The 25034-nt window shown below is 44.3% G+C and overlaps 1 protein-coding gene across 1 annotated transcript in view; it reads left to right on the top strand.

The window, feature by feature from the left end:
* pde10a (phosphodiesterase 10A) overlaps window positions 1-25034 on the top strand; it is a 215097-nt gene that overhangs the window by 168395 nt on the left and 21668 nt on the right. Inside the window, exons 15-17 of the mRNA XM_033026353.1 lie at window positions 2387-2470; window positions 2753-2903; window positions 5596-5751. Of these exons, the coding sequence (XP_032882244.1) occupies window positions 2387-2470; window positions 2753-2903; window positions 5596-5751 (391 nt within the window). The remainder of the gene's footprint in view (window positions 1-2386; window positions 2471-2752; window positions 2904-5595; window positions 5752-25034) is intronic.

Here is a 25034-nt window from a genome sequence, read left to right as displayed (position 1 = left end):
TAAATGGTGGCCGACTAGGAAAAGGGGAGATGCAGCGAGACCTGGGTGTCATGGTACACCAGTCATTGAAAGTAGGCATGCAGGTGCAGCAGGCAGTGAAGAAAGCGAATGGTATGTTAGCTTTCATAGCAAAAGGATTTGAGTATAGGAGCAGGGAGGTTCTACTGCAGTTGTACAGGGTCTTGGTGAGACCACACCTGGAGTATTGCGTAGTTTTGGTCTCCAAATCTGAGGAAGGACATTATTGCCCTAGAGGGAGTGCAGAGAAGGTTCACCAGACTGATTCCTGGGATGTCAGGACTGTCATGAAGAAAGACTGGATAGACTTGGTTTATACTCTCTAGAATTTAGGAGATTGAGAGGGGATCTTATAGAAACTTATAAAATTCTTAAGGGGTTGGACAGGCTAGATGCAGGAAGATTGCTCCCGATGTTGGGGAAGTCCAGGACAAGGGGTCACAGCTTAAGGATAAGGGGGAAATCCTTTAAAACCGAGATGAGAAGAACTTTTTTCACACAGAGAGTGGTGAATCTCTGGAACACTCTGCCACAGAGGGTAGTCGAGGCCAGTTCATTGACTATATTTAAGAGGGAGTTAGATGTGGCCCTTGTGGCTATGGGGATCAGAGGGTATGGAGAGAAGGCAGGTACGGGATACTGAGTTGGATGATCAGCCATGATCATATTGAATGGCGGTGCAGGCTCGAAGGGCCAAATGGCCTACTCCTGCACCTAATTTCTATGTTTCTATGTAAAAGGAGGGCTTTTCCATTATGAATGGTGGAAAAGGTTTAAGGTGTCAGGAAAGGAGACAGTCATCCTGGGTTACCCAATGGGAAAAACAACGTCAAAATAATGTGAAACGCAAAGCACGGGGATAAGCCCAGCAGAACACCTTATCAAAGACACGAAAGAAAAAAATGTTTGAGTCCATTGTGATGCCCAGTTTTGCCTATCTTTGGGGTTTGCTAAAATAGTGTGCATTAATGTTATGAAGCCTTCTACCAGATGGTATGAATTTGGTTATGATGATATGTGTATACTCATTGGATTTTAATAGTTTAGTAATAAAACAGGTTTTGTAATTAAGCCATTGGCAATCCCCATTTATTCCAGAGAACACCACCTGATTGTGTTCGCAGAAGCATGGCCCAATCTCAAAATAGAAATGAACATTGATACATCTTCATTTTAGAAAAAGATGAATGCAGGGCTTCAACTTTAATGAAAATATGGGGATTTATTTTAGGGGTAACATGAGGGGGAACTTCTTTACTCAGAGAGTGGTAGCGGTGTGGAATGAGCTTCCAGTGGAAGTGGTGGCGGCAGGTTCGTTGGTATAATTTAAGAATAAATTGGATAGGCATATGGATGAGAAGGGAATGGAGGGTTATGGTATGAGTGCAGGCAGGTGGGACTAAGGGAAAAAATTGTTCGGCACGGACTTGTAGGGCCGAGATGGCCTGTTTCCGTGCTGTAATTGTTATATGGTTATATGGTTATAGAACAAGTCAGTACAGGTTAAGTTACTAATGAAGCAGGCAGAGTTCTGGACTCATTGCCAGGTATTTGAAAACCTGCCATGGCTTTGAGAAAGATAAATTCACATAACTTATTTAAATCTAGATTTTCAACAAAAAAATCCAACAGTAATTGTGCAAACTGCTGATTGTCTTTAAACCCCATCAAGTTCAGTAGCGTCCTACATTGCAAAGATTAGTGGGAAGCTAATGCAGAATGGTTCATTGTTGTCTGAGGGGGAGGTGACAACGAAGGCATACAAACAGTAAAATTAATCTGGACAGTGAAACTAGTTGGAGAACTAGATTGGGGGGGGGGGGTGGAGGGAGAGGGAAAGCAAGGTTTATGAAGTTGGTGAAATCAAAATTCATACTGCTTGGTTGGAACTGGCCTCATTCTGACAGAGTAACCCTTGCTTTCCCTCTCTCTCCCCGTCCCTACCCCACCCTAGTTCTCCGACTAGTTTCACTGTCCTCCGGATTCATTTTACTCGACCTTGGGGGAAGGTACTAAATTGGAGTAAGGCAAATGGCAGTGTTATTCTGCAGGAGCTCGGGAAGGCACATTGAGAGCAGTTGTTAATAGGTAAGTCAGCATCTGACATGTGAGCATCGTTCAAACAGCATTCGTAGTCAAGATCAAATCCAGGTTTCTGGCACTGTAGGGCAGCAGCTCGACCACTACGCCACTGCGTCTGTTACTGTTACTGGGTCATGAAACTTTGCAACTTTCTTCCCCAAAGGCTTTGGAATACATTGGAACATTCACGGTGTATAATGGGTTAAATATGTAAACAGAGATGTATGCTTAAAGTTGATTACTGTCTAAGTTGATTAATTGTATTGACTTCTGTCTTGAATGCCAGATTCCACTTTGATATCAGCCCCTATGAGGACCTCTGGCCAACCTTTTATGTCTATATGATTCATAGTAGCTGTGGAAAAAACAGGTATGAATGATAAAATCACTTTTTTAAATTAGAGCTGAATGGTGGAAATATGTATTCCATTTTGGTAACCTTTTTTACACGTTACAAAATTTCAGTAAGTTTCTTCAGGTTTGCAGAGCATAGCATATGTGCTTTAGAAGATTTGCCACCTTTACAATTAAAAACTTCCCGAGTTTAGTAATGCTGATAAATTCCAGTAGGAATAATGTTACAGTTTGTATTTTGAACAACTGTATTTTCAGGTTTTTAAATTGCTGTCGTTCTCTCAAATTTTCTGTCTAGCATGGACCTGGAGAAACTATGTCGATTCACAATGTCCGTGAGGAAAAATTACCGCCGTGTGCCTTATCACAACTGGAAGCATGCAATCAGTGTGGCTCATTGCATGTACGCCATCCTGCAGAGCGTCCAGGGAACATTTACGGAACTGGAGGTAGGTAAACTCATTCCAGGTCACAGATAAGAATTCCTCCATACATGCAGACAGTGAAAACACCTGTTACTATACATTCATCTTAAAAGCACTTTAAAGCCCAGCCAAACAATAATGTCATCTAGTGTCGGAAAGAACTGCAGATGCTAGTTTAAATCGAAGATAGACACAAAATGCTGGAGTAACTCAGTGAGACAGGCAGCATCACTGGAGAGAAGGAATGGGTGAGGTTTTGAGTAATGTCATCTCGGCCGACTCCCATGACGTTCTCCTTAATCAATAAAGCAACATCTCTTCCTCTTTTACCCCCACCTCTATCTCTCCTGTAGCAACTAATTCATGGAATATTAAGCTGTCAATCCTGTCCCTCTTTTAGCCAGGTTTGTTACCACATCCCCATTGTACGTACTAATCCATGCCCTGAGTTCATCTGCTTTAGCCATCAGACCTCTCGTATTAAAATTAGTGCAATTCAATAAAAAGTCCTTCTTCATTCCCTGTCATGCTCCTGCCTACACTGTCCACTGAACTTTCAATCCACGATCCATACCAACTTCCAGCCTCTCACCTTTTTCAGTCCTGCAATGAATCCCATCTTCCAGCCAATTTATTTAAACCGATCCGTGTAGCACCAGCTTTGGTTTATATTTAGACCAGACTAAGGCTGAGATGACGTCTGAAGTTTCGTGGTCTTGGTGAAACCACAACTTTGCATTGGTGAATTGGTTATCAACGAGTAAGTGCTGCCTGACAGTTCTGTCGATGACAGCTCCTGTTAGTTTTCTAGTGATTGAGAGTAGATTGGTTGTTAGTTAGCCATATTGAAATTACCTTGCTTTTCGTAAACAGGGCATATCTGGTTATTTTTCAGGGATATGTCTGGTCTTGCATGGTTGAGCAAGTTCCAGGGTGCTACAGCGCTTACTGTTGTCATAGAAAGTATCATTTTAGTTTAGTTTATTGTCACGTGTACCAAGGTACAGTTGCTAACCAGTCATCAGAAAGACAAAACAAAGATGCATGCTGGATTATAAAACGAGCCTAGCCCTGAATGATAACAATTACAATATCTCTAAATTCATTAAATTATATTGTGATATCATTTTGAATTTCAGCTTGGCCAGCAAGTTCAGGTCAAGTTGAGTTCATTGCACAATGCATAACTACGGTGACGTACAAGTACAGTGAAAATCTTGTTACAGCGTTTCAAACACATAGGCTCTTTCAACAAGTCTATGGTAGTGCAATTGATGATCCATGGTGTTCCGTTACCGAGGTAGATTAGGTTGTGCCGGTCAGTTCCAGAAACTGATGGTTGTAGGAAAGTAGCTGCTCCTGAATCTAGTGATGTAGGATCAAGCTTCTGAGTCTCCTCTTGAGGCAACGCTTCAAGTAAACGTAGAAACATAGAAAATAGGTGCAGTCACGGTGGCACAGCGGTAGAGTTGCTGCCTTACAGCAAAATGCAGCGCCGGAGACCCGGGTTCGATCCGTACAGACTACAGGCGTTGTCTGTACGGAGTTTGTACGTTCTCCCCATGACCTACGTGGGTTTTCTCCGAGATCTTCGGTTTCCTCCCACATTCCAAAGACGTACAGGTTTGTAGGTTAATTGGCTTGATAAAAATGTGAAAATTGGCCAGTATAAAATTGTCCAACTTCCAGTATATGGACTCTTCGGAAGGTGGACTCTTCGGAAGGTAGAGTTCAATATAAATCAGTACTGCTTTTTTCCCCATATCTCTTGATTCTGTTAGCCCTAAGAGCGACTCTCATGTAAATGCTGGCGATGGTGGACTGGGCAGCCTCCACTACTCTTCACAATCTCTTATGCTTCTGTGTGTTTCAATTGCCATACTATATCATGTTAAGCCCTGTCCCACTTTCACAACCTAATTTGCAACCTCTGCCGAGTTTGCCCTGGACTCATACTCGCAGCATGGTCGCCACGAGGCCGTAGGAGGTCTTCGTAACTCTTCCTCATGCTCGTGAGTGGTCTCCGCGTACTCGTGGCCTCAAGTAGGTCGCGTTGTTTTTTTCCAGCATGATAAAAAATGTCCACGAGTTTTAAAAAAACGTCGGCATGGAAAAAATTGATACTTTTTACTCGTAGGCAGGTCGTAGGTAGGTTGTAGTAGGTCGTGATGGTAGTCGTAGGTCGGTAACTGGCCCGAGGGAAAAAAAATGCAAACATAACCATTTTATCATGTGATCATTTCCACTCGTAGCTAGTCGTAGTTGGTCTGAGGTGTGGAAGACTGAGGTCGAGGGGGGTCGTTGGAGGCCGTAGACATAGTCGTAGGGAGTCGTAGACATAGTCGTAGGAGGTCGTAGACATAGTCAAAGGAAATTTGCGGGATAAGTTTCTTTACACAGAGAGCGGAGGGTGACGAGAACGTGGTCTCGAGGGTGATGGTGGAGGCAGATATGATGGTGGCATTTAAGATGTTTTTAGATAGGCAGATGGATATGGAGGGATATGTATCACATACAGGAAGAGGATCATGTTTGACTTATACATTGTAGATTATGTTTGACTCAGACATTGTGGGCAAATGTGCCTGTTCCTGTGCTGTATTGTTTAATGTTCTATATTAAAAAAATAAGATTCATGTTATATTCAAACCACCAGTATTGGTAAGAATGCATTGGTAACCATTTCTTTTTCTCTCCCTTTTATTGTTATGAAAAGAAAAAAGGTCTCCTTGTGGCTTGTTTGTGCCATGACCTCGACCATAGAGGGTATACCAATACCTATCTACATAAGTTTGACCACCCGCTGGCTGCTTTATATTCCACCTCCACAATGGAGCAGCATCACTTTTCCCAGACAGTTGCTATCTTACAGGTAGGATTACCATGGATGTTCTGTATTCTGCTTTACCGTCAGACTACACAAAAACAAGGAGTCTTTGCACGTGATTTTTGTGTGATGTGCTACATTGATTATTTTTATATGTTCTCAACCCGAATGCACATATTTATGCCTCATTCTTACATTATCCATGTTTTAATATTGAAACTGAAAACCAGCTAACCACAATTTACTTTCTGCTGTCCACTTGTTTTTTTCCAATTGGGAAGATATCTTGCATTTTGGGCTTTCTATAATCTTCACTTCCTTTTTTTACTTTAATAAGTGAACTGGGTTCAGTCATGTTAATATCATGCGGTTGGTGCAAAATTATATTCAAAGTAAGGTAGACAAAAGTGCTGGAGAAACTCAGCGGGTGCGGCAGCATCTATGGAGCGAAGGAAATAAGCAACGTTTCGGGCCGAAACCCTTCTTCAGACCTTCTTCAAAGTAATATAGTTTGGTCTGAAAGCAAAACACTACAATGCTGGTAATTTAAAATAGTCGAAAATATTTAAATATTCAGCAGACCAGGCAGCTGCTGTGGAGGGGTCAAGGACTTTTCATCAGATGCACTGCAGTGTGTGATTGCTTTATAATAATAAATGAAGCAACGCATGTTACAAGACCCTATGATCTATAACCAATATATTACTCGTATTACATAGCTCCAAAAGTTCAGAAGTCAGTATATAGAATTATACTGCTAGATGGTTTACAAAGTTCAACTTGATGTATGCAATATTGATATATTACATATGCAACATCGCATATGTGACTATCCGAGAAAAAACACATATCCTGTACAATGCTTCCAGTCAAGAAAAATAAATATGCATCAAACTGAAGTCATACTGGCAGGAATCTCATTTCCCTGGAGTGACAATCATCAGCCCTTAGTCAGACTTAAAGCAGAAAATCTCTAAACAAAAAATGCTGGAATAACTCAGCAGGTTAGATAGCATCTTAATAAGATAAATTATTAAAGTTTGAGATTCTACTGTGAAGTAATATTCCCTTTATTCTGTACATAAGTTTATCTTTAATGGATCAACATAACCCTTTGCTATATTTTCAATGAGTTTTCTTTTAAACATTTTTTTTTAAATTGCTGTTTTTCTCATATTTCTGTTTGTATACTATTTTTGTTTAGATCCATTTTTGATTGTATAATCCAAACCACCCGCTGAATTCCTTTGTATCAATTTCTCCTTGAACTTGTTACCCACATGTTACCTCATTTATTGATGTTCTTCGGCCTTTATTATTTATGGATTTGTAATTGTTTTGTAGTTTACCATGTATTTTCATACTATTCAGTTTATTCAAAGATTTGCTGTGTAATAATTCTGCCCAGTTTATGATAGTTAACTGAATTTTAATGAAAATTAAGACTACCTTTCTCTCAATTTTAATACAAAATTCAGTCATATAATTGATAATCATTCCTTTATTATTCCATTTATTCACACTGTTTTGTAAATAGAGAGCAAGATATTCTGTGAACTATGAGTAGGAGGCATAAATTTGAAAATGAGGCTATTGGTGATATATTTGAGGCATATGGCATGGATACATGCTCTTCAGACCAACTTGCCTGCGCTGATCAAACTGCCCTATCTACACTCGTCCCACCTATCTGCATTTGGCCCGTATCAATAGACAATAGGTGCAGGAGTAGGCCATTTGGCCCTTCGAGCCAGCACTGCCATTCAATGTGATCATGGCTGATCATCCCCAATCAGTACCCCTTTCCTGCCTTCTCCCCATATCCCCTGACTCTGCTATTTTTAAGAGCCCTATCTAGCTCTCTCTTTTTCTCTCTGAGAAAAAGTGTTTCCTCGTCTCTGTTCTAAATGGCTTACTCCTTATTCTTAAACTGTGGCCCCTGGTTCTGGACTCCCCCAACATCGGGAACATGTTTCCTGCCTCTAGTGTGTCCAAGCCCTTAACAATCTTATATGTCTCAATGAGATACCCTCTCATCCTTCTAAACTCCAGAGTGTACAAGCCCAGCTGCTCCATTCTCTCAGCATATGACGGTCCTGCCATCCCGGGAATTAACCTTGTAAACCTACGCTGCACTCCCTCAATAGCAAGAATGTCCTTCCTCAAATTAGGGGACCAAAACTGCACAATACTCCAGGTGTGGTCTCACTTGGGCTCTGTACAACTGCAGAAGGACCTCTTTGCTCCTATATTCGATTCCTCTTGTTATAAAGGCCAACATGCCATTCGCTTTCTTCACTGCCTGCTGTACCTACATGCTTATTTTCATAGATTGATGTACAAGGACCCCCAGATCCCATTGTATTTCCCCTTTTCCCAACTTGACGCCATTTAGATAGTAATCTGCCTTCCTGTTTTTGCTACCAAAGTGGATAACCTCACATTTATCCGCATTAAACTTCATCTGCCATGCATCTGCCCACTCCCTCAACCTGTCCAAGTCACACTGCAATCTCATAGCATCCTCCTCACAGTTCACACTGCCACCAAGCTTTGTGTCATCTGCAAATTAGCTATCCTTCTAAACATTTTCTGTCCATGTACCTGTCCAAATATATTTAAAATATTGTGATCATACTTGCTTTATGTACCTCCTCTGGCAGCTAATTCCATATATCCATCACCCTTTGTGTGAAAAGGTTGCCCCTCAGGTTCCTGCTAAATCTTTCCCCTCTCACCTTAACCTATGTCCTCTGGTTCTTGATTCCCTTACTCTGGGTAAAAAACCTTGTTCATTTTCACTATCTATATCCCTTATACACCTCTAGAAGATCTCCCCTCATGCACATGCGCTCCAAGGAATAAAGTGCTAGCCTGCTCAAACTCTCCCGATAGCTCAGGCCCTCATGTCCTAGCAGCATCTTTGTAAATCTTCTGTCACCCTTTCCAGCTTAATGACAACTTTCCTATAACAGAGTGACCAAAACTGAATACAATAGTCCAAATGTGGCCTCGCCAGTGTCTTGTATGGTACACGGACGTGGTGCCGACGGACGAGAAGCCGAAGCAAAGAAGTCGAAGCCAAAGAACCAAATGGGAACGAGGCCGAAGCGCCAAAAAACCGAAAGAGTACGAAGACGAAACGCCAACTAACCGAAAGGATGGGACGCCTAAATGCAAACTAACCGAAAGGGCGGGACGCCTAAAAGCCAACTAACCAAAAAGCTGCGTCGCCTAAAAGCAAACTCACCGAATGGCCGCTCTGTCGAAACGCCACCTACCCGAAAGACAGCGTCGCCTACAAGCCAACAAACCGACTGCCGCTCAACTGAAAAGTCCAATAACGGTCATGACGTTGCCGGGGGGCGGGACTTGACAGCAATTGGTCCAGACGCCCGCGTCCATCACATCACTGTGGAGGGATGAACATTGTCCCACACTTCCGCTCCACCTGACCCACAGGTGGCCGTGGGAGAGTGGGGGCTGTCCCAAGGGATGCGCACCTCCAGCCGCTTATAACTTGGTGCTTGAGTTCAGATTGCCCAGTCACCTATGGCTTGTGTGTAAAAATAACCCCCACGCTACCGTCTCCCTCTTATCTCTCCCATCCCCTCTCTCTCCCTTCTCTCTCCCTCTCCATCCCCTCTCTCTCCCCCTCTCTCTCCCTTTCTCTCCCCCTCTCTCTCCCCCTCCCTCTCTCTCCCTCTCTCCCCCTCTCTCTCCCTCTCTCTCCCTTTCTTTTTCTCTCTCCCTTTCTTTCTCTCTCTCCCATTCTTTCTCTCTCTCCCTTTCTTTCTCTCTCTCCCTTTCTTTCTTTCTCTCTTTCTCTCTCTCCCCCTCTCTCTCTCCCTCTCTCTCCCTTTTCTCTCTCTCCCTTTTCTCTCTCTTCCCTTTCTCTCTCTCCCTTTTCTCTCTCTCCCTTCTCTCTCTCTCCCTTTTCTCACTCTCCATTCTCTCTATCTCCCTTTCTCCCTTCTCTCTCTCTCTCTCTCTCTTCTCTCTCTCTCATCTCTCTCTCTCTCTCATCTCTCTCTCTCTCTCTCTCTCTCTCTCTCTTCGTCTTTCTCTTTCTCTCTCTCTCTCCTCTGTCTCTCACTTCTCTCTCTCCTCTCCTCCCTCCTCTGTCCATCCTCGTCCTCCCGTCTCTCTCTCTCTCTTCGTCTCTCTCGTCTCATCTCTCTCTCTCTTCCTCTCCTCGCTTCTCTCTCGTCTTCTCTTCGGTCTCTCGTCGTCCTCGTCTCATCTCGTCTTCTCCTGTCTCTCTCGTCTCTTCTCTTTCTCCTCTCTCGGTTTTCCTGGGGGCTCTAAGATCTCCCCATCTCTCGAGGTGGCACTTGGCCTCAGGTTTTCGTCTCTCTCTCCGTTCTCCTCCTGTCTCTCTCCCCCCCCTCTCCCCCCTCGTCCCCCCCTCTCCGCCCCTCCCCCCCGCTCGTCTGCTCCCCCCTCCTCTCTCCCCCTCCCCCTCCTCCCCTCTCTCCCCACCTGTTTTGTGCGTGAGAGCTTGTGTGCGTTCCGCAAGCAACGAGACGGTAATAAATAAAACGTGATTCTTGGTGTAGGGGGGGGGGTGGGGTGGGGGTGGAGGGAAGTGGGAGGAGATAAAATTGTTCGTTGTCATGCAGACTTGTCATCGACCCGCCAGAGAATGTGTGTGTCCCATGTTTTCAAAGCAATTTACTCTGCCCCATCTGTCCCCGCGGCCGGGGTCGGGGTGACTCAGCCGGTGTGGGTGTCAGGGTCCGGGGGTTGGAGGTGGGGGGAGGGAATCACCCTGGTGTGGGGGTTGGGGTCCGATGGCGGTGCATCGTGGTCAGTGACTCTGGATGGGCGGACGCTCCCATCGATGGAGACGAGAGAAGGAGAGAGAGAGGAGAAGAGAGACAAGGGGAGAGAGAGGAGGGTAGAGAGAGAGAAGAGGAGGGAATGAAAAGGGGAGAGAAAGGAGGAGAGAGAGAAGGGGGGAGAGAGAGAGGGGGGGAGAGAGAGAAGGGGGAGACGGAAGCGTGGCGGTCATTTTTCCACAAGCCATAGGTGACCGAGCAATCTGAACCCAAGCACAAAGTTGAAAGCGCCGAAGGTGCGCATCCCTCGGGACAGCCCCCACTCTCCCACGGTCACCCTCCGCAGGCTGCGGGTCGGTTGGAGCGGAGGTGTGGGAGAATGTTCAACCCTCCACAGTGATATGATGGACGCGGGGGTCTGGACCAATCGTTGACAAGTCCCGCCCCCCCAGCAACGTCATGTCCGTTATTGGACTTTTCTGTACGCAACACTGCCTTTCGGGTAGGTGGCGTTTCGACAGAGCGGTCATTCTGTGAGTTTGCTTTTAGGCGACGCAGCTTTTCGGTTAGTTGGCCTTTAGGCGTCCCGCCTTTTCGGTTAGTTTGAATTTAGGTGCCCCATCCTTTCGGTTAGTTGCCGTTTCGTCTTCGTACTCTTTCGGTTTTTTGGCGTTTCGGCCTTGTTTCCTTTCGGTTCTTTGGCTTCGACTTCTTTGCTTTGGCCTCTCGTCCGTCGGCGCCATGTCCGCACACGGTCTTGTATAACTGTAACATGACATCAGAACTACAATACTCAATACTCTGACAAATGAAGGCCAGTGTGCCTAAAACATTCTCGATCACTCTATCTACCTGTGACGCACTTTCAAGAAACTATGTGCCCGCACCCCTAAATCCCTCTGCTCTACAACACTCCCCAGAGCCCTGCCTAGCTTTGAGGTCCTGCCCTGGTTTGACTTCCCAAAATGTAACACTTTTCTGTATTTAATTCCATTAACCATAACCAGCCCACCTGCCCAATTATTCAAGATCTTGCTGCTATTTTTGAGAAACATCCTCGCTATTTAAGATGCCACCCACTTTCGCATCATCTTACTACAAACTTATTAATCATGCCTTGTAGATTCTCATTCAAATTGTTGATATAAACCCCAAACAGAAATGGGTTCAGCACCTATCCTTCTTCTTGCATATGGTGAGCACAACCTAAAGTTGTAGGTCAACTTGCTCTGATCTATTTGTTTGTGCACGTCGGGTTCATTACATTAGTCGAAACAGGGTGGACCACGTGAAAGTTGCAATTCCCCACCCCACCTATCCTTGTGAAACACCACTAGTCACAGGCCTCCAGTCCAAAAAACAACCTTCCACCATTACTCTGCTTCCTTCCATGAAGCCAATTTTTTATTCAGTTAGCTATCTCTCCTCGGATCCTATGCGATCAGAGCAGCTTACCATGTGGAACCAGGAGAAATATTGCACCATTCTACCAGCCATCTCTATTGCACTGAAACAAGAAACAAAAAGCACAAGAAACACACACAACAGGTGTCTGTACCTTTACCTCCTAAAATCCCCTCCTCGGATTCCTCATCGAAGACTCTTGAGCTAAAGACCATTCTTCATTTATATCTGACTTGATTGCAGCCCTGCTATACTGGGCCTGGTGTTGCAGCTAATATCATGTTGAATTGGAAATTTGATATTCTAGCTGCCACCTATGGCCCTTAAAGAGTTATAGGTTCATTTGTGATTAGTTTGAGTTGAGTTCATTGGCTGGAACTTTAGTTATTTTTTCTACATTCTGTCCACAAATTAGAGTGTGTTTTCTTCTCTAGCCTTTGTCCGTCCATATGTCAATTAAAAAAATATGCTACTCACATGTATCCACCTATCGCTTGCCTGGCTTTGTCCCTCTCCCACCTCTGTTCTGTACTTGGGTTATGGCCTTCTATGCCTTGGCAATTCAAATGCTTATTAAATGTTGGAAAAGTCTCTACTTCCACCAACCTTCCAAGGCAGTGCATTTGAGATTTTAATCTCTGTCCTGTCTCTCATCAAAAGTATTCCATCCTAGGCAACATCCTATTGAATCTCATGTGCACCCTCTCCATTGCAAATATATTCTTACTATAATATGGTGACCAGAACTGCACTCCATCTGTGGCCTAACTAACGTTTCACTTGGTACTACAACTTTCTTGCTCATATACTGCCTGGCTAACAAAGTCAAGTATCCTTTGTGACTATTTGTCTTCAGAGTTTTGTGGACTTGCACAACATGTTTTGTCTCTTCTTCAATACTCCCCAAGCTCTACCATTTATTGTGTGTGTCCTAGTCTTGTCCATCCTTCCAAAATGCATTGCCTCATTTATCAGGATTAGATTGCATCAGTCATTGCTCTTCCCAGTTTACCATCTAATATCCTTTGCCAGGAACAAAAAGTGCTGGAGTAACTCAGCAGATCGAGCAGCATTCCCAGAGTCAACGTTTTGGGTCGGGATCCTTCTTCAGACTGATTGTAGTGGGGGAGGGTGTAGATGGTTTATGCATGCAACCAATAATGTAGCTACCTCAGTACCACTAACCATGCTTTAGTTATCAAGTATAATAACACTCTCTCTTCCTATCTCTCACTCTCTCCAGCACGGTGACAGACTGCGTGCAGTTAGTGCTGGATCATGTTTAATCTGTGTGCTTATTAAAGAGTTAAGTAAAGTTACAAGTGTGTGAGATTCACTTCTTTACATGGTGTCGGCAAGTTAATCCTCGCGCCTCCTGTTTATCGGGTTTTATTTCTTGAGTTTGTTTCTTTGTCGGAGTTTTACTCTCCTTGTGTCACCATGGCATCCTCATGCCGCAAACCCGCGCCCCTGGTCTTTGATGCAGACATAGCGGAGCGCTGGGCGACTTTTGAGATGGATTTTACCCACTACATGAACATTGCTCATCGCAACGATCCTGATGCCGTTAAAGCTTCCCTTTTTCTAAATCTTGCTGGTCCTGATGCCGTGAGGAGAGCACAAGCCTTCACCTTCAGTCCCGCGGTTCGGGATGAACATGATCAGGTCCAAGTACCTGCAGAGTCTGCCGACGACCCGGTATGTCTGTTGCGAAAATTCGCTGAGCTTTGTGACCTGCCCTCTAACCGCATTTTAGAGAGAGCCAAGTTTTTTACGAGAAAGCAGCAGCATGATGAGCCTGTTGAATGTTTTATTGCTCATCTGTGTTACCTCGCTCAGAGGTGCCGATTTGATAATATGACTGAACAGCTTACTAGAGACATTCTAGTGACAGGGATGCTCGATCAGAAATTACGATCGGAGCTACTAAGGAAACCTGATCTTACTCTAACCGAAGCCATGCACGCATGCTGGTTAGCCAAAGTCGTTGACCCTCTGTTCGGACAGCGGGGGACTGATAATAAATCGATTAATTTAACTGGTCTCAACAGGTCTCAACGTCCTAACACAGTTAACACCAGACCCATGTCGCGGGCCATCTACGTCCCTGGCGGCCAAGGCGTTAAAAAATGCCTTAATTGCGGTTATGTGCATTCAATGCAATCACAGTGCCCAGCTTACGGAAAATCCTGCAATTTCTGCAAGAAATTGAACCATTTCTCGGCTGTCTGCCGCTCCCGTGGGAAACTTCCCCCAGCTTCTAGACAAGTCCTAAACAACTTGGTGCAAGTTGATAGCGAGTTTGATTCCCAGTCCTCTCTCGACACTGCCCACGACTCTGAGCCAATTAGTTCTCAAGGGGATGCTAGTGTTTTCACACTCCTACACGCACCTGCTCGACTCACGGATCCTTCGGTCCTCGTTACTGTCAACAATTCGACCTTCTCTGCTAAGCTCGACACGGGGACGAAGGTCAATGTTATGTCAACAAGCCTGTTCAGAAAGATTAGGCACAATGAGCAACAATGAGCGAGGTGCTGAAACCAGTGGGCAAGGCCATTTTCAATTGTGTTCTGCAGAGGTCATCGCGGGCTCTCACGTTCTATGTTCTCGACTCTGATTGTGTGACTTTGTTGGGCAACCAGGCATGCCAGGACCTGGGACTAGTCTCGTTCGACCGCACGGTCCATGAGGTGAGGGTGATGTTGGATCCGATATCTGAGGACCCGGACCTGTTTGATAATGAGCTGGGCAAACTGCCTTTCACCTACAAGATCGCCACCGACCCAAAGGTGGCGCCTGTGGTCCGTGCACCACACAGAGTATCCCTCGCTATGAAGGACAAGGTTGAATCGATGCTGAAGAGCATGGTCACGATGGGAGTGCTAGAGGCAGTTAGCGAGCCCACCGAGTGGGTCTCCACCATGGTTGCCACGCTAAAAAAGGACAAGAACGAGATAAGAGTGTGCATCAACCCAAAGGACCTGAACCTCGCAATTAGGCGACCACACTACCCCATGAGAACCATGGAAGATGTTGCGGCTCAAGTCGGCCAGGCCACGGTTTTCTCCGTCCTCGATGCCAAAAGTTCCATCTGGCAAATACCACTCGACAAACGCTCCTCCGATCTTACAACGTTTGCTACTCCCTATGGCAGATTCAAATTCCTGCGGGTGCCATTCGGAATCAACTGCCAGCGAGGTGTTCCAGAGGTCCATGGAACAGCTGTTCGCTGGCATGCCATATAACCATATAACAATTACAGCACGGAAACAGGCCATCTGAAACCCAGGCAACATTCTAGTAAATCTCCTCTGTACTCTCTCTATTTTGTTGACATCCTTCCTATAATTAGGCGACCAAAATTGTACCCCATACTCCAGAATTGGCCTCACCAATGCCTTGTACAATTTTAACATTACATCCCAACTTCTATACTCAATGCTCTGATTTATAAAGGCCAGCACACCAAAAGCTTTCTTTACCACCCTATCTACATGAGATTCCACTTTCAGGGAACTGTGCACAGTTATTCCCAGATCCCTCTGTTCACCTGCATTCTTCAATTACCTACCATTTACCATGTACGTCCTATTTTGATTTGTCCTGCCAAGATGTAGCACCTCACACTTATCAACATTAAACTCCATCTGCCATCTTTCAGTCCACTCTTCCAACTGGCATAAATCTTTCTGTAGACTTTGAAAACTACTTCATTATCCACAACCCCACCTATCTTAGTATCATCTGCATACTTACTAATCCAATTTAACACACCATCATCCAGATCATTGATGTACATGACAAACAACAGTGGACCCAACACAGATCCCTGTGGCACCCCACTAGTCACTGGCCTCCAACCTGACAAACAACCATCCACCATTACTCTCTGGCATCTCCCATTCAGCCACTGTTGAATCCATCTTGCTACTCCACCATTAATACCCAACCATTGAACCTTCTTAACCAACCTTCCATGAGGAACCTTGTCAAAGGCCTTACTGAAGTCCATATATACAACATCCACTGCTTTACCCTCATCAATTTCCCGAGTAACCTCTTCAAGAAATTCAAGAAGATTAGTCAAACATGACCTTCCAGGCACAAATCCATGTTGACTGTTCCTAATCAGACCCTGTTTATCCAGATGCTTATATATATTATCTCTAAGTATCCTTTCCATTAATTTGCCCACCACTGACGTCAAACTAACAGGTCTATAATTGCTAGGTTTACTCTTAGACCCCTTTTTAAACAATGGAACAACATGCGCAGTACGCCAATCCTCCGGCACTATTCCCGTTTCTAATGACATTTGAAATATTTCTGTCATAGCCCCTGCTATTTCTACACTAACTTCCCTCAATGTCCTAGGGAATATCCTGTCCGGACCTGGAGACAGTGTCAGTACTTCCTCTTCTTTGAATCTCATAGTTTCCATAGCTACTCTACTTGTTTCCCATACCTCACATAATTCAATATCCTTCTCCTTGGTGAATACCGAAGAAAAGAAATTGTTCAATATCTCCCCCATCTCTTTTGGCTCTGCAGATAGCTGTCCACTCTGACTCTCTAATGGACCAATTTTCTCCCTCGTTATCCTTTTGCTATTAATATAGCTGTAGAAACCCTTTGGGTTTACTTTCACCTTACTTGCCAAAGCAACCTCATATCTTCTTTCAGCTTTTCTAATTTCTTTCTTATTCTTTTTACATTCTTTATACTCCTCAAGCACCTAATTTTCTCCATGCTGCCTATAATTATTGTGGATCTCCCTCTTTTTCCGAACCAAGTGTCCAATTTCCCTTGAAAACCATGGCTCTTTCCGATTTTTCCTATTTCCTTTCAACCGAACAGGAACATAAAGATTCTGTACTCTTAAAATTTCACCGTTAAATGTACTCCATTTCTCTTCCACATCTTTCCCATAAAACAAAATGTCCCAATTTACTCCTTTTAAATCCTTTCGCATCTCCTCAAAGTTAGCCTTTCTCCAATCAAAAATCTCAACCCTAGGTCCAGTTCTGACCCTCTCCATAATTATATTGAAACTAATGGTATTGTGATCACTGGTCCCAAACTGTTCCCCAACACATACCTCTGCCACCTGACCCGTCTCATTTCCTAACAGGAGGTCCAGCACCGCCCCTTCTCTAGTAGGTACTTCTATGTATTGCTGCAAAAAACTATCCTGCACACATTTTACAAACTCCAACCCATCCAGCCCATTTACAGAATGTGTTTCCCAGTCTATGTGTGGAAAATTGAAATCACCCACAATCACTACCTTGTGCTTACTACTAATATCTGCAATCTCCTTACATATTTGCTCTTCCAATTCTCGCTCCCCATTTGGCGGTCTATAATACACCCCTATAAGTGTTGCTACCCCTTTCCCATTTCTCAGTTCCACCCAAATAGCCTCCCTAGACGAGCCCTCTAATCTATCCTGCCAAAGCACTGCTGTAATATCTTCCCTGATAAGCAATGCAACACCTCCACCTCTTGCCCCTCCAATTCTATCACACCTGAAGCAACGAAATCCTGGAATATTTAGTTTCCAATCACAGCCCTCCTGCAACCATGTTTCACTGATCGCCACAACATCATACTTCCAGGTGTCAATCCTGGCTCTAAGTTCATCCACTTTTCTTACAATGCTCCTAGCATTAAAATATACACATTTAAGAAACCCCTCCCTCTCTTATTCTGTTTATTGTCTTTTTCTTCTCTCTCCCCTACATTTTGGGTCAGAGTGCTACCATTCTCTGCCTCCTGCCTCACACACTGACTGCTAGCTTTCCCAATTTGAGTCCCTCCCCCCAACCATACTAGTTTAAAGTCTCCCCAGTAGCCTTTGCAAATCTCCCCGCCAGGATATTGGTCCCCCTCGAGTTCAAGTGCAACCCGTCCTTTCTGTACAGGTCGCACCTTCCCCAAAAGAGGTCCCAATGATCCAGAAACTTGAATCCATACCCACTGCACCAGTCCCTCATCCACTCATTTATCCTCCACCTCGCTCCATTCCTACTCTCACTGTCGCGTGGCACAGGCAGTAATCCTGAGATTGTTACCTTTGCAGTCCTTCTCCTTAACTCTCTACCTAACTCCCTAAATTCTTCTTTCAGGACCTCTTCTCTTTTTTTACCTATGTCGTTGGTACCTATATGTACCACAACTTCAGGCTCCTCTCCCTCCCATTTCAGGATTTCTTGGACCCGTTCAGACACATCCCTGACCCTGGCACCAGGGAGGCAAACTACCATCCGGGACTCCTGTCTGCGTCCACTGAATCGCCTATCCGACCCCCTGACTATAGAGTCCCCTATTACAATTGCCCTCCTCTTCTTTTCCTTACCCTTCTCAGCAACAGGACCGTTCTTTATGCCAGAGGCCCGGCCGCTGTCGCTGCCCCCCGGTAGGCTGTCTCTCCCACCCTTACTCAAACATGAGTACTTATTTTCAAGGTGTACAGCCTTGTACAGGTGTACTCACCAGTCCCTGCCTCTGCCTGTTGCCCTTCCTAACTGTGACCCAGTTTTCTGTCTCCCGTGGTCTTGGAGTGACCACCTCCCTGTAACTCCTATCTATGACCTCCTCGCTCTCCCTGAGCAGACAGAGGTCATCGAGTTGCTGTTCCAGGTTCCTAACACGGTCCCTTAGGAGCCCCATCTCGACGCACCTGGCGCAGATGTGGACGTCTGGAGGGCACTCAGACTCCATGACCTCCCACATCTGACATCCAGAACAGTAAACTGCCCTGGCCCTCATTCTCCCCCTTAACCGAATACAATAAAGCCTTACCCGGGATACAAGCCATCCAGCTGCTTCCTCTAGTCCTGTAACGGCCGTGCGCCATCATCGTGGATGATATCCTAGTCTACGGGGAGAATGCCGCCGAACATGACAAAAACCTGCGCCAGGTCCTGGACCGGGCTCGACAGATCAATTTAAAACTGAACATAAAAAAGTGAAGATTTTGCGTCTCTGAAGTGCCTTACTTCGGACACATCTTCACTTCTGATGGACTAAAGCCTGACCAACAAAAGACTGCTGCAATTTCCGAGATGCCAGCCCCAACCGATGTCCTCGGTCTGCAATGTTTCCTGGGCATGGTCAATTACCTCGGTAAGTTTATTCCTAATCTCAGCGAGCTGAGCTCGCCCCTGAGGCAGCTAACTAAAAAAACACTGCCTGGTCCTGGTTCCCACAACACCAACAGGCTTTAGAATTTCTGAAATCTAAGCTGACCAGCACCCCGACACTTAAATTCTTTGACCTGCGCCGTCCCATTGTTGTTACCTGTGATGCCTCCCGTTTTGGACTCGGTGCTGCCTGCCTGCAGCTCTTTGATGACGGATCGCTGTTACCTATTTCGTATGCCTCGCGAACCATGACCGACACGGAGCAACGGTATGCTCAAATCGAGAAGGAGCTTGTTCCAAGTTTAAAGATTTCCTTTTCGGCAGCAGATTTACGATCGAGACCGACCACCAGCCACTAGTGACAATTCTTAGCAAGCCCATACATGTTGCCCCTGCCAGACTGCAGCGCATGATGCTGCAGCTCCAACGTTTTGATTTCCATCTGGTTTACAAAAAGGGCACTGAAATGCATGTGGCCGATACTCTATCTCGCGCCCCACGGGCCACCTGTGACCTCCACCCTTACGAGCAAGAAAACCTCTTGGTGCTGAACGTCAACATCGTCCCAACCAGGCAACTTCAGTGCCTGATCGAACACACCGCCGCTGACACTGCGTTGCAGCAGCTCGCAGCTGTCATCAAGCGTGGCTGGCCCGACAAACGGACAACTTTGCCATCGGGTGCCAACCGTTCTTTCTGGTCCGCGATGAGCTGGTGCTCCAAGATGGTGTTATCGTCAAAGGCCACAAGGTCGTGGTTCCGGCCTCTCTGTATGATCTCTACTACAATGCAGCCCATAGCGGTCATCCTGGAGTCGATGCCACTATTTCTCACGCTCGGGGACAATTCTACTGGCCTGGTGTAGATGATATGTGCATGTACCTTTAACATAGTGACCTCACCACTACTTTTTTTTTTTTTTTTTTTGTTTATTTTATTAGAAGTTAATACAATACAAAACAATACAGTGGCACCTAATTTTAGGTGCCAACTATGTCATACCGTAATCCATTCTATGTACAACCTCTAGTTTTATGTTATGAGTAGGCAAGACAAGAAAAAGAAAACAATAGAAAGGAGAAAGAGTGGAAAAATAGATGGTAGAGAGTAGAAAAATGTGAAGTGTGGATATAAAAAATAAAAATAAAAAAATAAAATAAAAAAGAAAAGGTGGAAAGTAGAAATAGAAGAAAAGGCCCCTTAAAAGAGAATTTTTCAAATCTATATTCGGAGATGTAGATCTATCCACGTCATGAACTGAAATCAGCAATCCTTATGGTACCGCTGCATCACATGATTCCAAAAAGTCGATGAAAGGAGACCAACTCCTTAAGAATTGGTCATATTTATCTATTAGTCGGAGTCTCATTTCTTCAAGGCGTGCTATGTCCATCATATTCCTAATCCACATTTTAACAGTTGGTATGGTTGTATTTTTCCAAAATTTAAGTATCAATTTCTTTCCAATTATTAACCCATAATTAAAAAAAACATTTTGGTCTTTATTTAAATTGGTATCTTCTCCTATTATTCCAAATATAATCCATTCCATTTTGGGTTCTATTCTTGACTTGAAGAGCTTTGTAAATATATCAAATATATCACTCCAAAATTTATTCAACTTTGTACATCCTACAAATGAATGTGTTAAATTAGCGTTTTGAAACAAACATTTATCGCATGTGGGAGAGACGTTTGGATAAAATTTATTCAACCTCGTTTTTGAATAATATAGTCTATGTAATAATTTGAATTGAATTAAATTATGTCTTGTATTAATAGAACAGTTATGTGTATTCATCAAATACTTTTCCCATCTATCCTTCGAGATCTTTATCATTAGCTCATGTTCCCAACCTTCCCTTAGTGCTTCTGTTGAGGGTGATTCTCTATCTAATATATTATTATAAAAGTATGAAATTAATTTTTGTGAATCAGCCTTAATATTCATTGCTTCTTCTAAAGGGTCTAAATATATAGTTTGAAATCTATGTATATATTTCTTCATAAAGTCACATACCTGTATATATTTAAAATATTGATTATCCTTCAATTTGAATTTTAATTTTAATTGTTGAAATGATAACAGTTTACCCAATTCATACATATCCCCTACTTTCCTAATCCCCAGTCTATCCCATTGTTGATATGTGTTGTCGTTGATATGTGACCTCACCACTACTAACCACTCCCCATATCACAAGTATAATTACAACCTCCCCACCCACTGATCTCTCTCTAGTTCCCGTGACAGACCACGTACAGCTAGTGCAGTAATGTATGTACAGTATGAATAAACTGTAGTAAAGCCACAGAGTGGAAATGACTGGTCTTTACACCTGGTATGGCCAAATATATCAAGGACCGAGTTTCCTCCTGCTCCACCTGCAACAACCTCGCCCCGCACCAGCAGCGACAGCCCCTTTTGCAGCAGCCGGCGCCCGCCATGCCCTGGACATCGCTGGCTGCCGACATATTCGAATGGCGGGGCAAGCAGTTTCTTGTCCTGGTGGACTCGTACTCCAACTGGTTCGAGGTGGACCTGCTTCCTTCAATCACCTCCGAGATGGTCATCAGCAGACTGCGCAGGCAATTCGCCACCTTCGGTGCCCCTGTCCGTTTACAAACTGACAATGGCCGACAATTCACCAGCGCTGAATTCAAATCTTTCGCTGCTAAGTGGAACTTTCATCATTACACTAACAGCCCGGAGTATCCACAAAGCAACGGCCTTGCCGAGCGAGCCGTGCGAAGTGCTAAGGGTCTGCTTGAGCAGTCCCGCCTGTCTAACTCCGACTTCTACCTGGGCTTACTTAACCTCCGTAATATCTCCCGTGACCCGACCATGGGTTCCCCTGCCCAGCGTCTGATGTCGAGGACAACCAGGCCACCTATGCTGATTGCTCAACAGACCCTGCTACCCAAGGTATTCGAGCCTGCCGTTGTCCAGCAGCGGATTGAACAGAAGCATGAGGTTCAACGGCGTTCCCACGACAGGTCCTGCCGCCCGCTGACGTCCCTACTGCCCGGGCAAGTCGTTCGGTTGCAAACTAGCACCGCTATTCCCGTCTCGCGACCGTAGTTGGTGTGGCTGATTCGCCTCGTTCTTACCTGGTGGACTATGAAGGGACTGTCTATCGTCGGAGCCGTCAACACCTGTTGGCTGTGAACAAGCCGAAGCCTCCACCTCTGCGGTCCCAGCCTGCCCCTGCCGGCTTTCCTGCTGATCCCTGCATGCCCCAGACCCCTCACTTGTTGCGTTCTCCTCCACCGCTACCGCCAGGTTCTGGCCGGTTTGCCTCCCCTCCTGCACGTTCACCCTCCCCTCCTGTGTCTCCTGCTCCGGCTGCGTCTCCTCCTGCTTTAACTGCTGCTACGGATGCGTCTCCTCCTGGTTTAACTTTCTCGCCTACTTCTGATGCGCCTTCTCTTCTTTCCGATGGGGGGGGGGGGGAGGTGTTGTATGCACGCGTTCGGGTCGCATTGTTAAACCGCCTGTCCGCTATGGTGACTTTGTTTAGATTCGTATATTTTATATAATCACACTGCCATGGCTCTATCTCAATTCTGATTTCTAAGGAGAAGGATGTAGATGGTTTATGCATGCAACCAATAATGTAGCTACCTCAGTACCACTAACCACGCCTTAGTTATCAAGTATAATAACACTCTCTTCCTATCTCTCACTCTCTCCAGCACGGTGACAGACTGCGTGCAGTTAGTGCTGGATCATGTTTAATCTGTGTGTTTATTAAAGTTAAGTAAAGTTACAAGTGTGTGAGATTCACTTCTTTACAGAGGGAAAGCTGGAAAAAGGAGGGGGCAGGACAAAGCATGGTGTAACTGATAGTTCGATACAGGTGAGGGGGGGATCTTGATTGTCAGATGGGTGGACAAAGGCTAGAGATGGAAAGGGTGACAAAAGGGGACTGAAGGAGACAAAAAAGACATAAGGAGACAAAAGGGTATTGTCAATGAGAGAAGAGGTTTGAAAGAGCAGTGAAATATAAAGCCTGGGGGAGGGATATGGGTGAAAAGGGAGTGGGATAGTGGAAATATGCATGTACACTTACTATTCATACTCCTATGTTCACAACCAAGTTGTTAATGTATATTACGAGCAGGAAGGGTCTTAGCACCAAACCCTATGGTACACCAGTGGTCCAAAGCTTCCAATCATAAAAGCAATCTACCTCTATTACCCTCTGTCTCCTATTATCAAGTTAGTTGTGGATCCAACTTGCCCTAGATCTCATGGGGTCTTTCCTTGTGGATCCTTGTCAAAGGCCTTGCTTAAATCCCTTGTAGACAACATCAGCAGCACCACCTCATCAATACACTTTTTACCTATTTGAAAAATTACATTGACCCAGTCAGAAATGAAGCAAGCTGACTTTCTTTGTTTGAACTATTCCTTTGCAAATGCAGATTAATTCTACCCCGCAACATTTTTTCCAATAATATCCCAATCAATGTTGTTAGATTCACTGACCTGCCATTACCTGGCTTATTGATGCTGCCCTTCTTGAATAAATATACCATATTTGATCTGTCAGTGAGTGTTTAACATGTAGACAGACATATTATTAGCAGCTATGACTGAGGGTGAGCAGATGTGCAACTTGAGCAGCAGTTGGGAGATGGGATTTTACAACATATTGAATTACAGCAACCATATGTATCATATTATTAAATATCTTGCACCATGTAGCAAAAGCAACGTGTATTATGTTAGATTTCAGATTTCGCCCTCAATATTCTGGAAAATTAATTGTGAATGGGTTCTGAAAATGTATTATCTCTGGCATCTGACCTATTCTACTTCTATTTCCAGTTAATGTAAAAATTAAGGTCTTAAGTGATAGGAGCAGAATTAGGCCATTCGGCCCATCAAGTCTACTCCGCCATTCAATCATGGCTGATCTTTCTCTCCCTCCTAACCCCATTCTCCCACCTTCTCCCCATAACCCCTGACACTCGTAGTAATCAATAATCTATCTATCTCTGCCATAAAAATATCAACTGACATGACCGCCACAGCCTTCTGTGGCAAAGAATTCCACAGATTCACCCCCCTCTGACTAAAGAAATTCTTCATCCTTTAATTCTGAGGCTATGACCTCTAGTCCTAGACTCTCCCAATTTCTTACAACTACCCATGGATTTGCCTGATAATTATTACTGAAATCCCTAAAAGGATTAATTTTTTTCATAGTAACAAATACATACACACTTATTATATGTGCAACATCTGCATTTATGTTCCTTGCTTTAAAGGCTTTTAACATTACTTATTATTAACAATAGTAATACTGTAAAACTAGATACTGTATCTTGAAATGCATTAATTTGAAACCACTAAATACATCTGAAAACTTAAGTTATTCTTATGAAGGAAATGTTGATTTTTTTTTTGATTTTTTAAGTTGAAGGATTTCACTTGCCTCCCAAGAAAGATTTGACTCCTACCAGAAGCAATGCTCTTGGTGCCCTTCACAAGGGGCCATTCGTCATGCATGAGCCTACAATGAATGTTACAAATCCAGTGGAGTAAGATATAATTTCCTATTGCCTCACTCCCTTCTGTGCGTCATAGATTAAACCTGAAACAAAAGCAAAATGCTCTAAGAATTTAATAGGTTAATCAATATCTCTGAAGGCAAAGGGTATAAGTTGACATTTTGGGTCAAGACCCTGCATCAGGATTTAAACCTGAATTTGCTGTAGCTGTCAACAAATTTCAGCACACTTATTATCAGCACATTTATCCAAAATACATAAATGAACTGGCTTGGATTTAATTGGTACATAAGAAGATTCATTGGAGTATTGTAAATCAAAAGAACTGCAAATGCTGGAAATCCAAAATAAAAACAGAATACTGGAAATGGTAGATCATGCCACATCTGTGGAAAGGGAAACTAGGTTACGTTTAGGGTTGAAAACCCTTCAATGGAACTGGAAAGGAGAAAAATAGAGGAAGAACTAGTTCCCG

Source organism: Amblyraja radiata, chromosome 8 (assembly GCF_010909765.2).
Source record: "Amblyraja radiata isolate CabotCenter1 chromosome 8, sAmbRad1.1.pri, whole genome shotgun sequence".
Taxonomy (NCBI): Eukaryota; Metazoa; Chordata; class Chondrichthyes; order Rajiformes; family Rajidae; genus Amblyraja; species Amblyraja radiata.
Note: the sequence above shows the minus strand (reverse complement) of the source record. Positions and strands in the feature narration are given on the sequence as shown.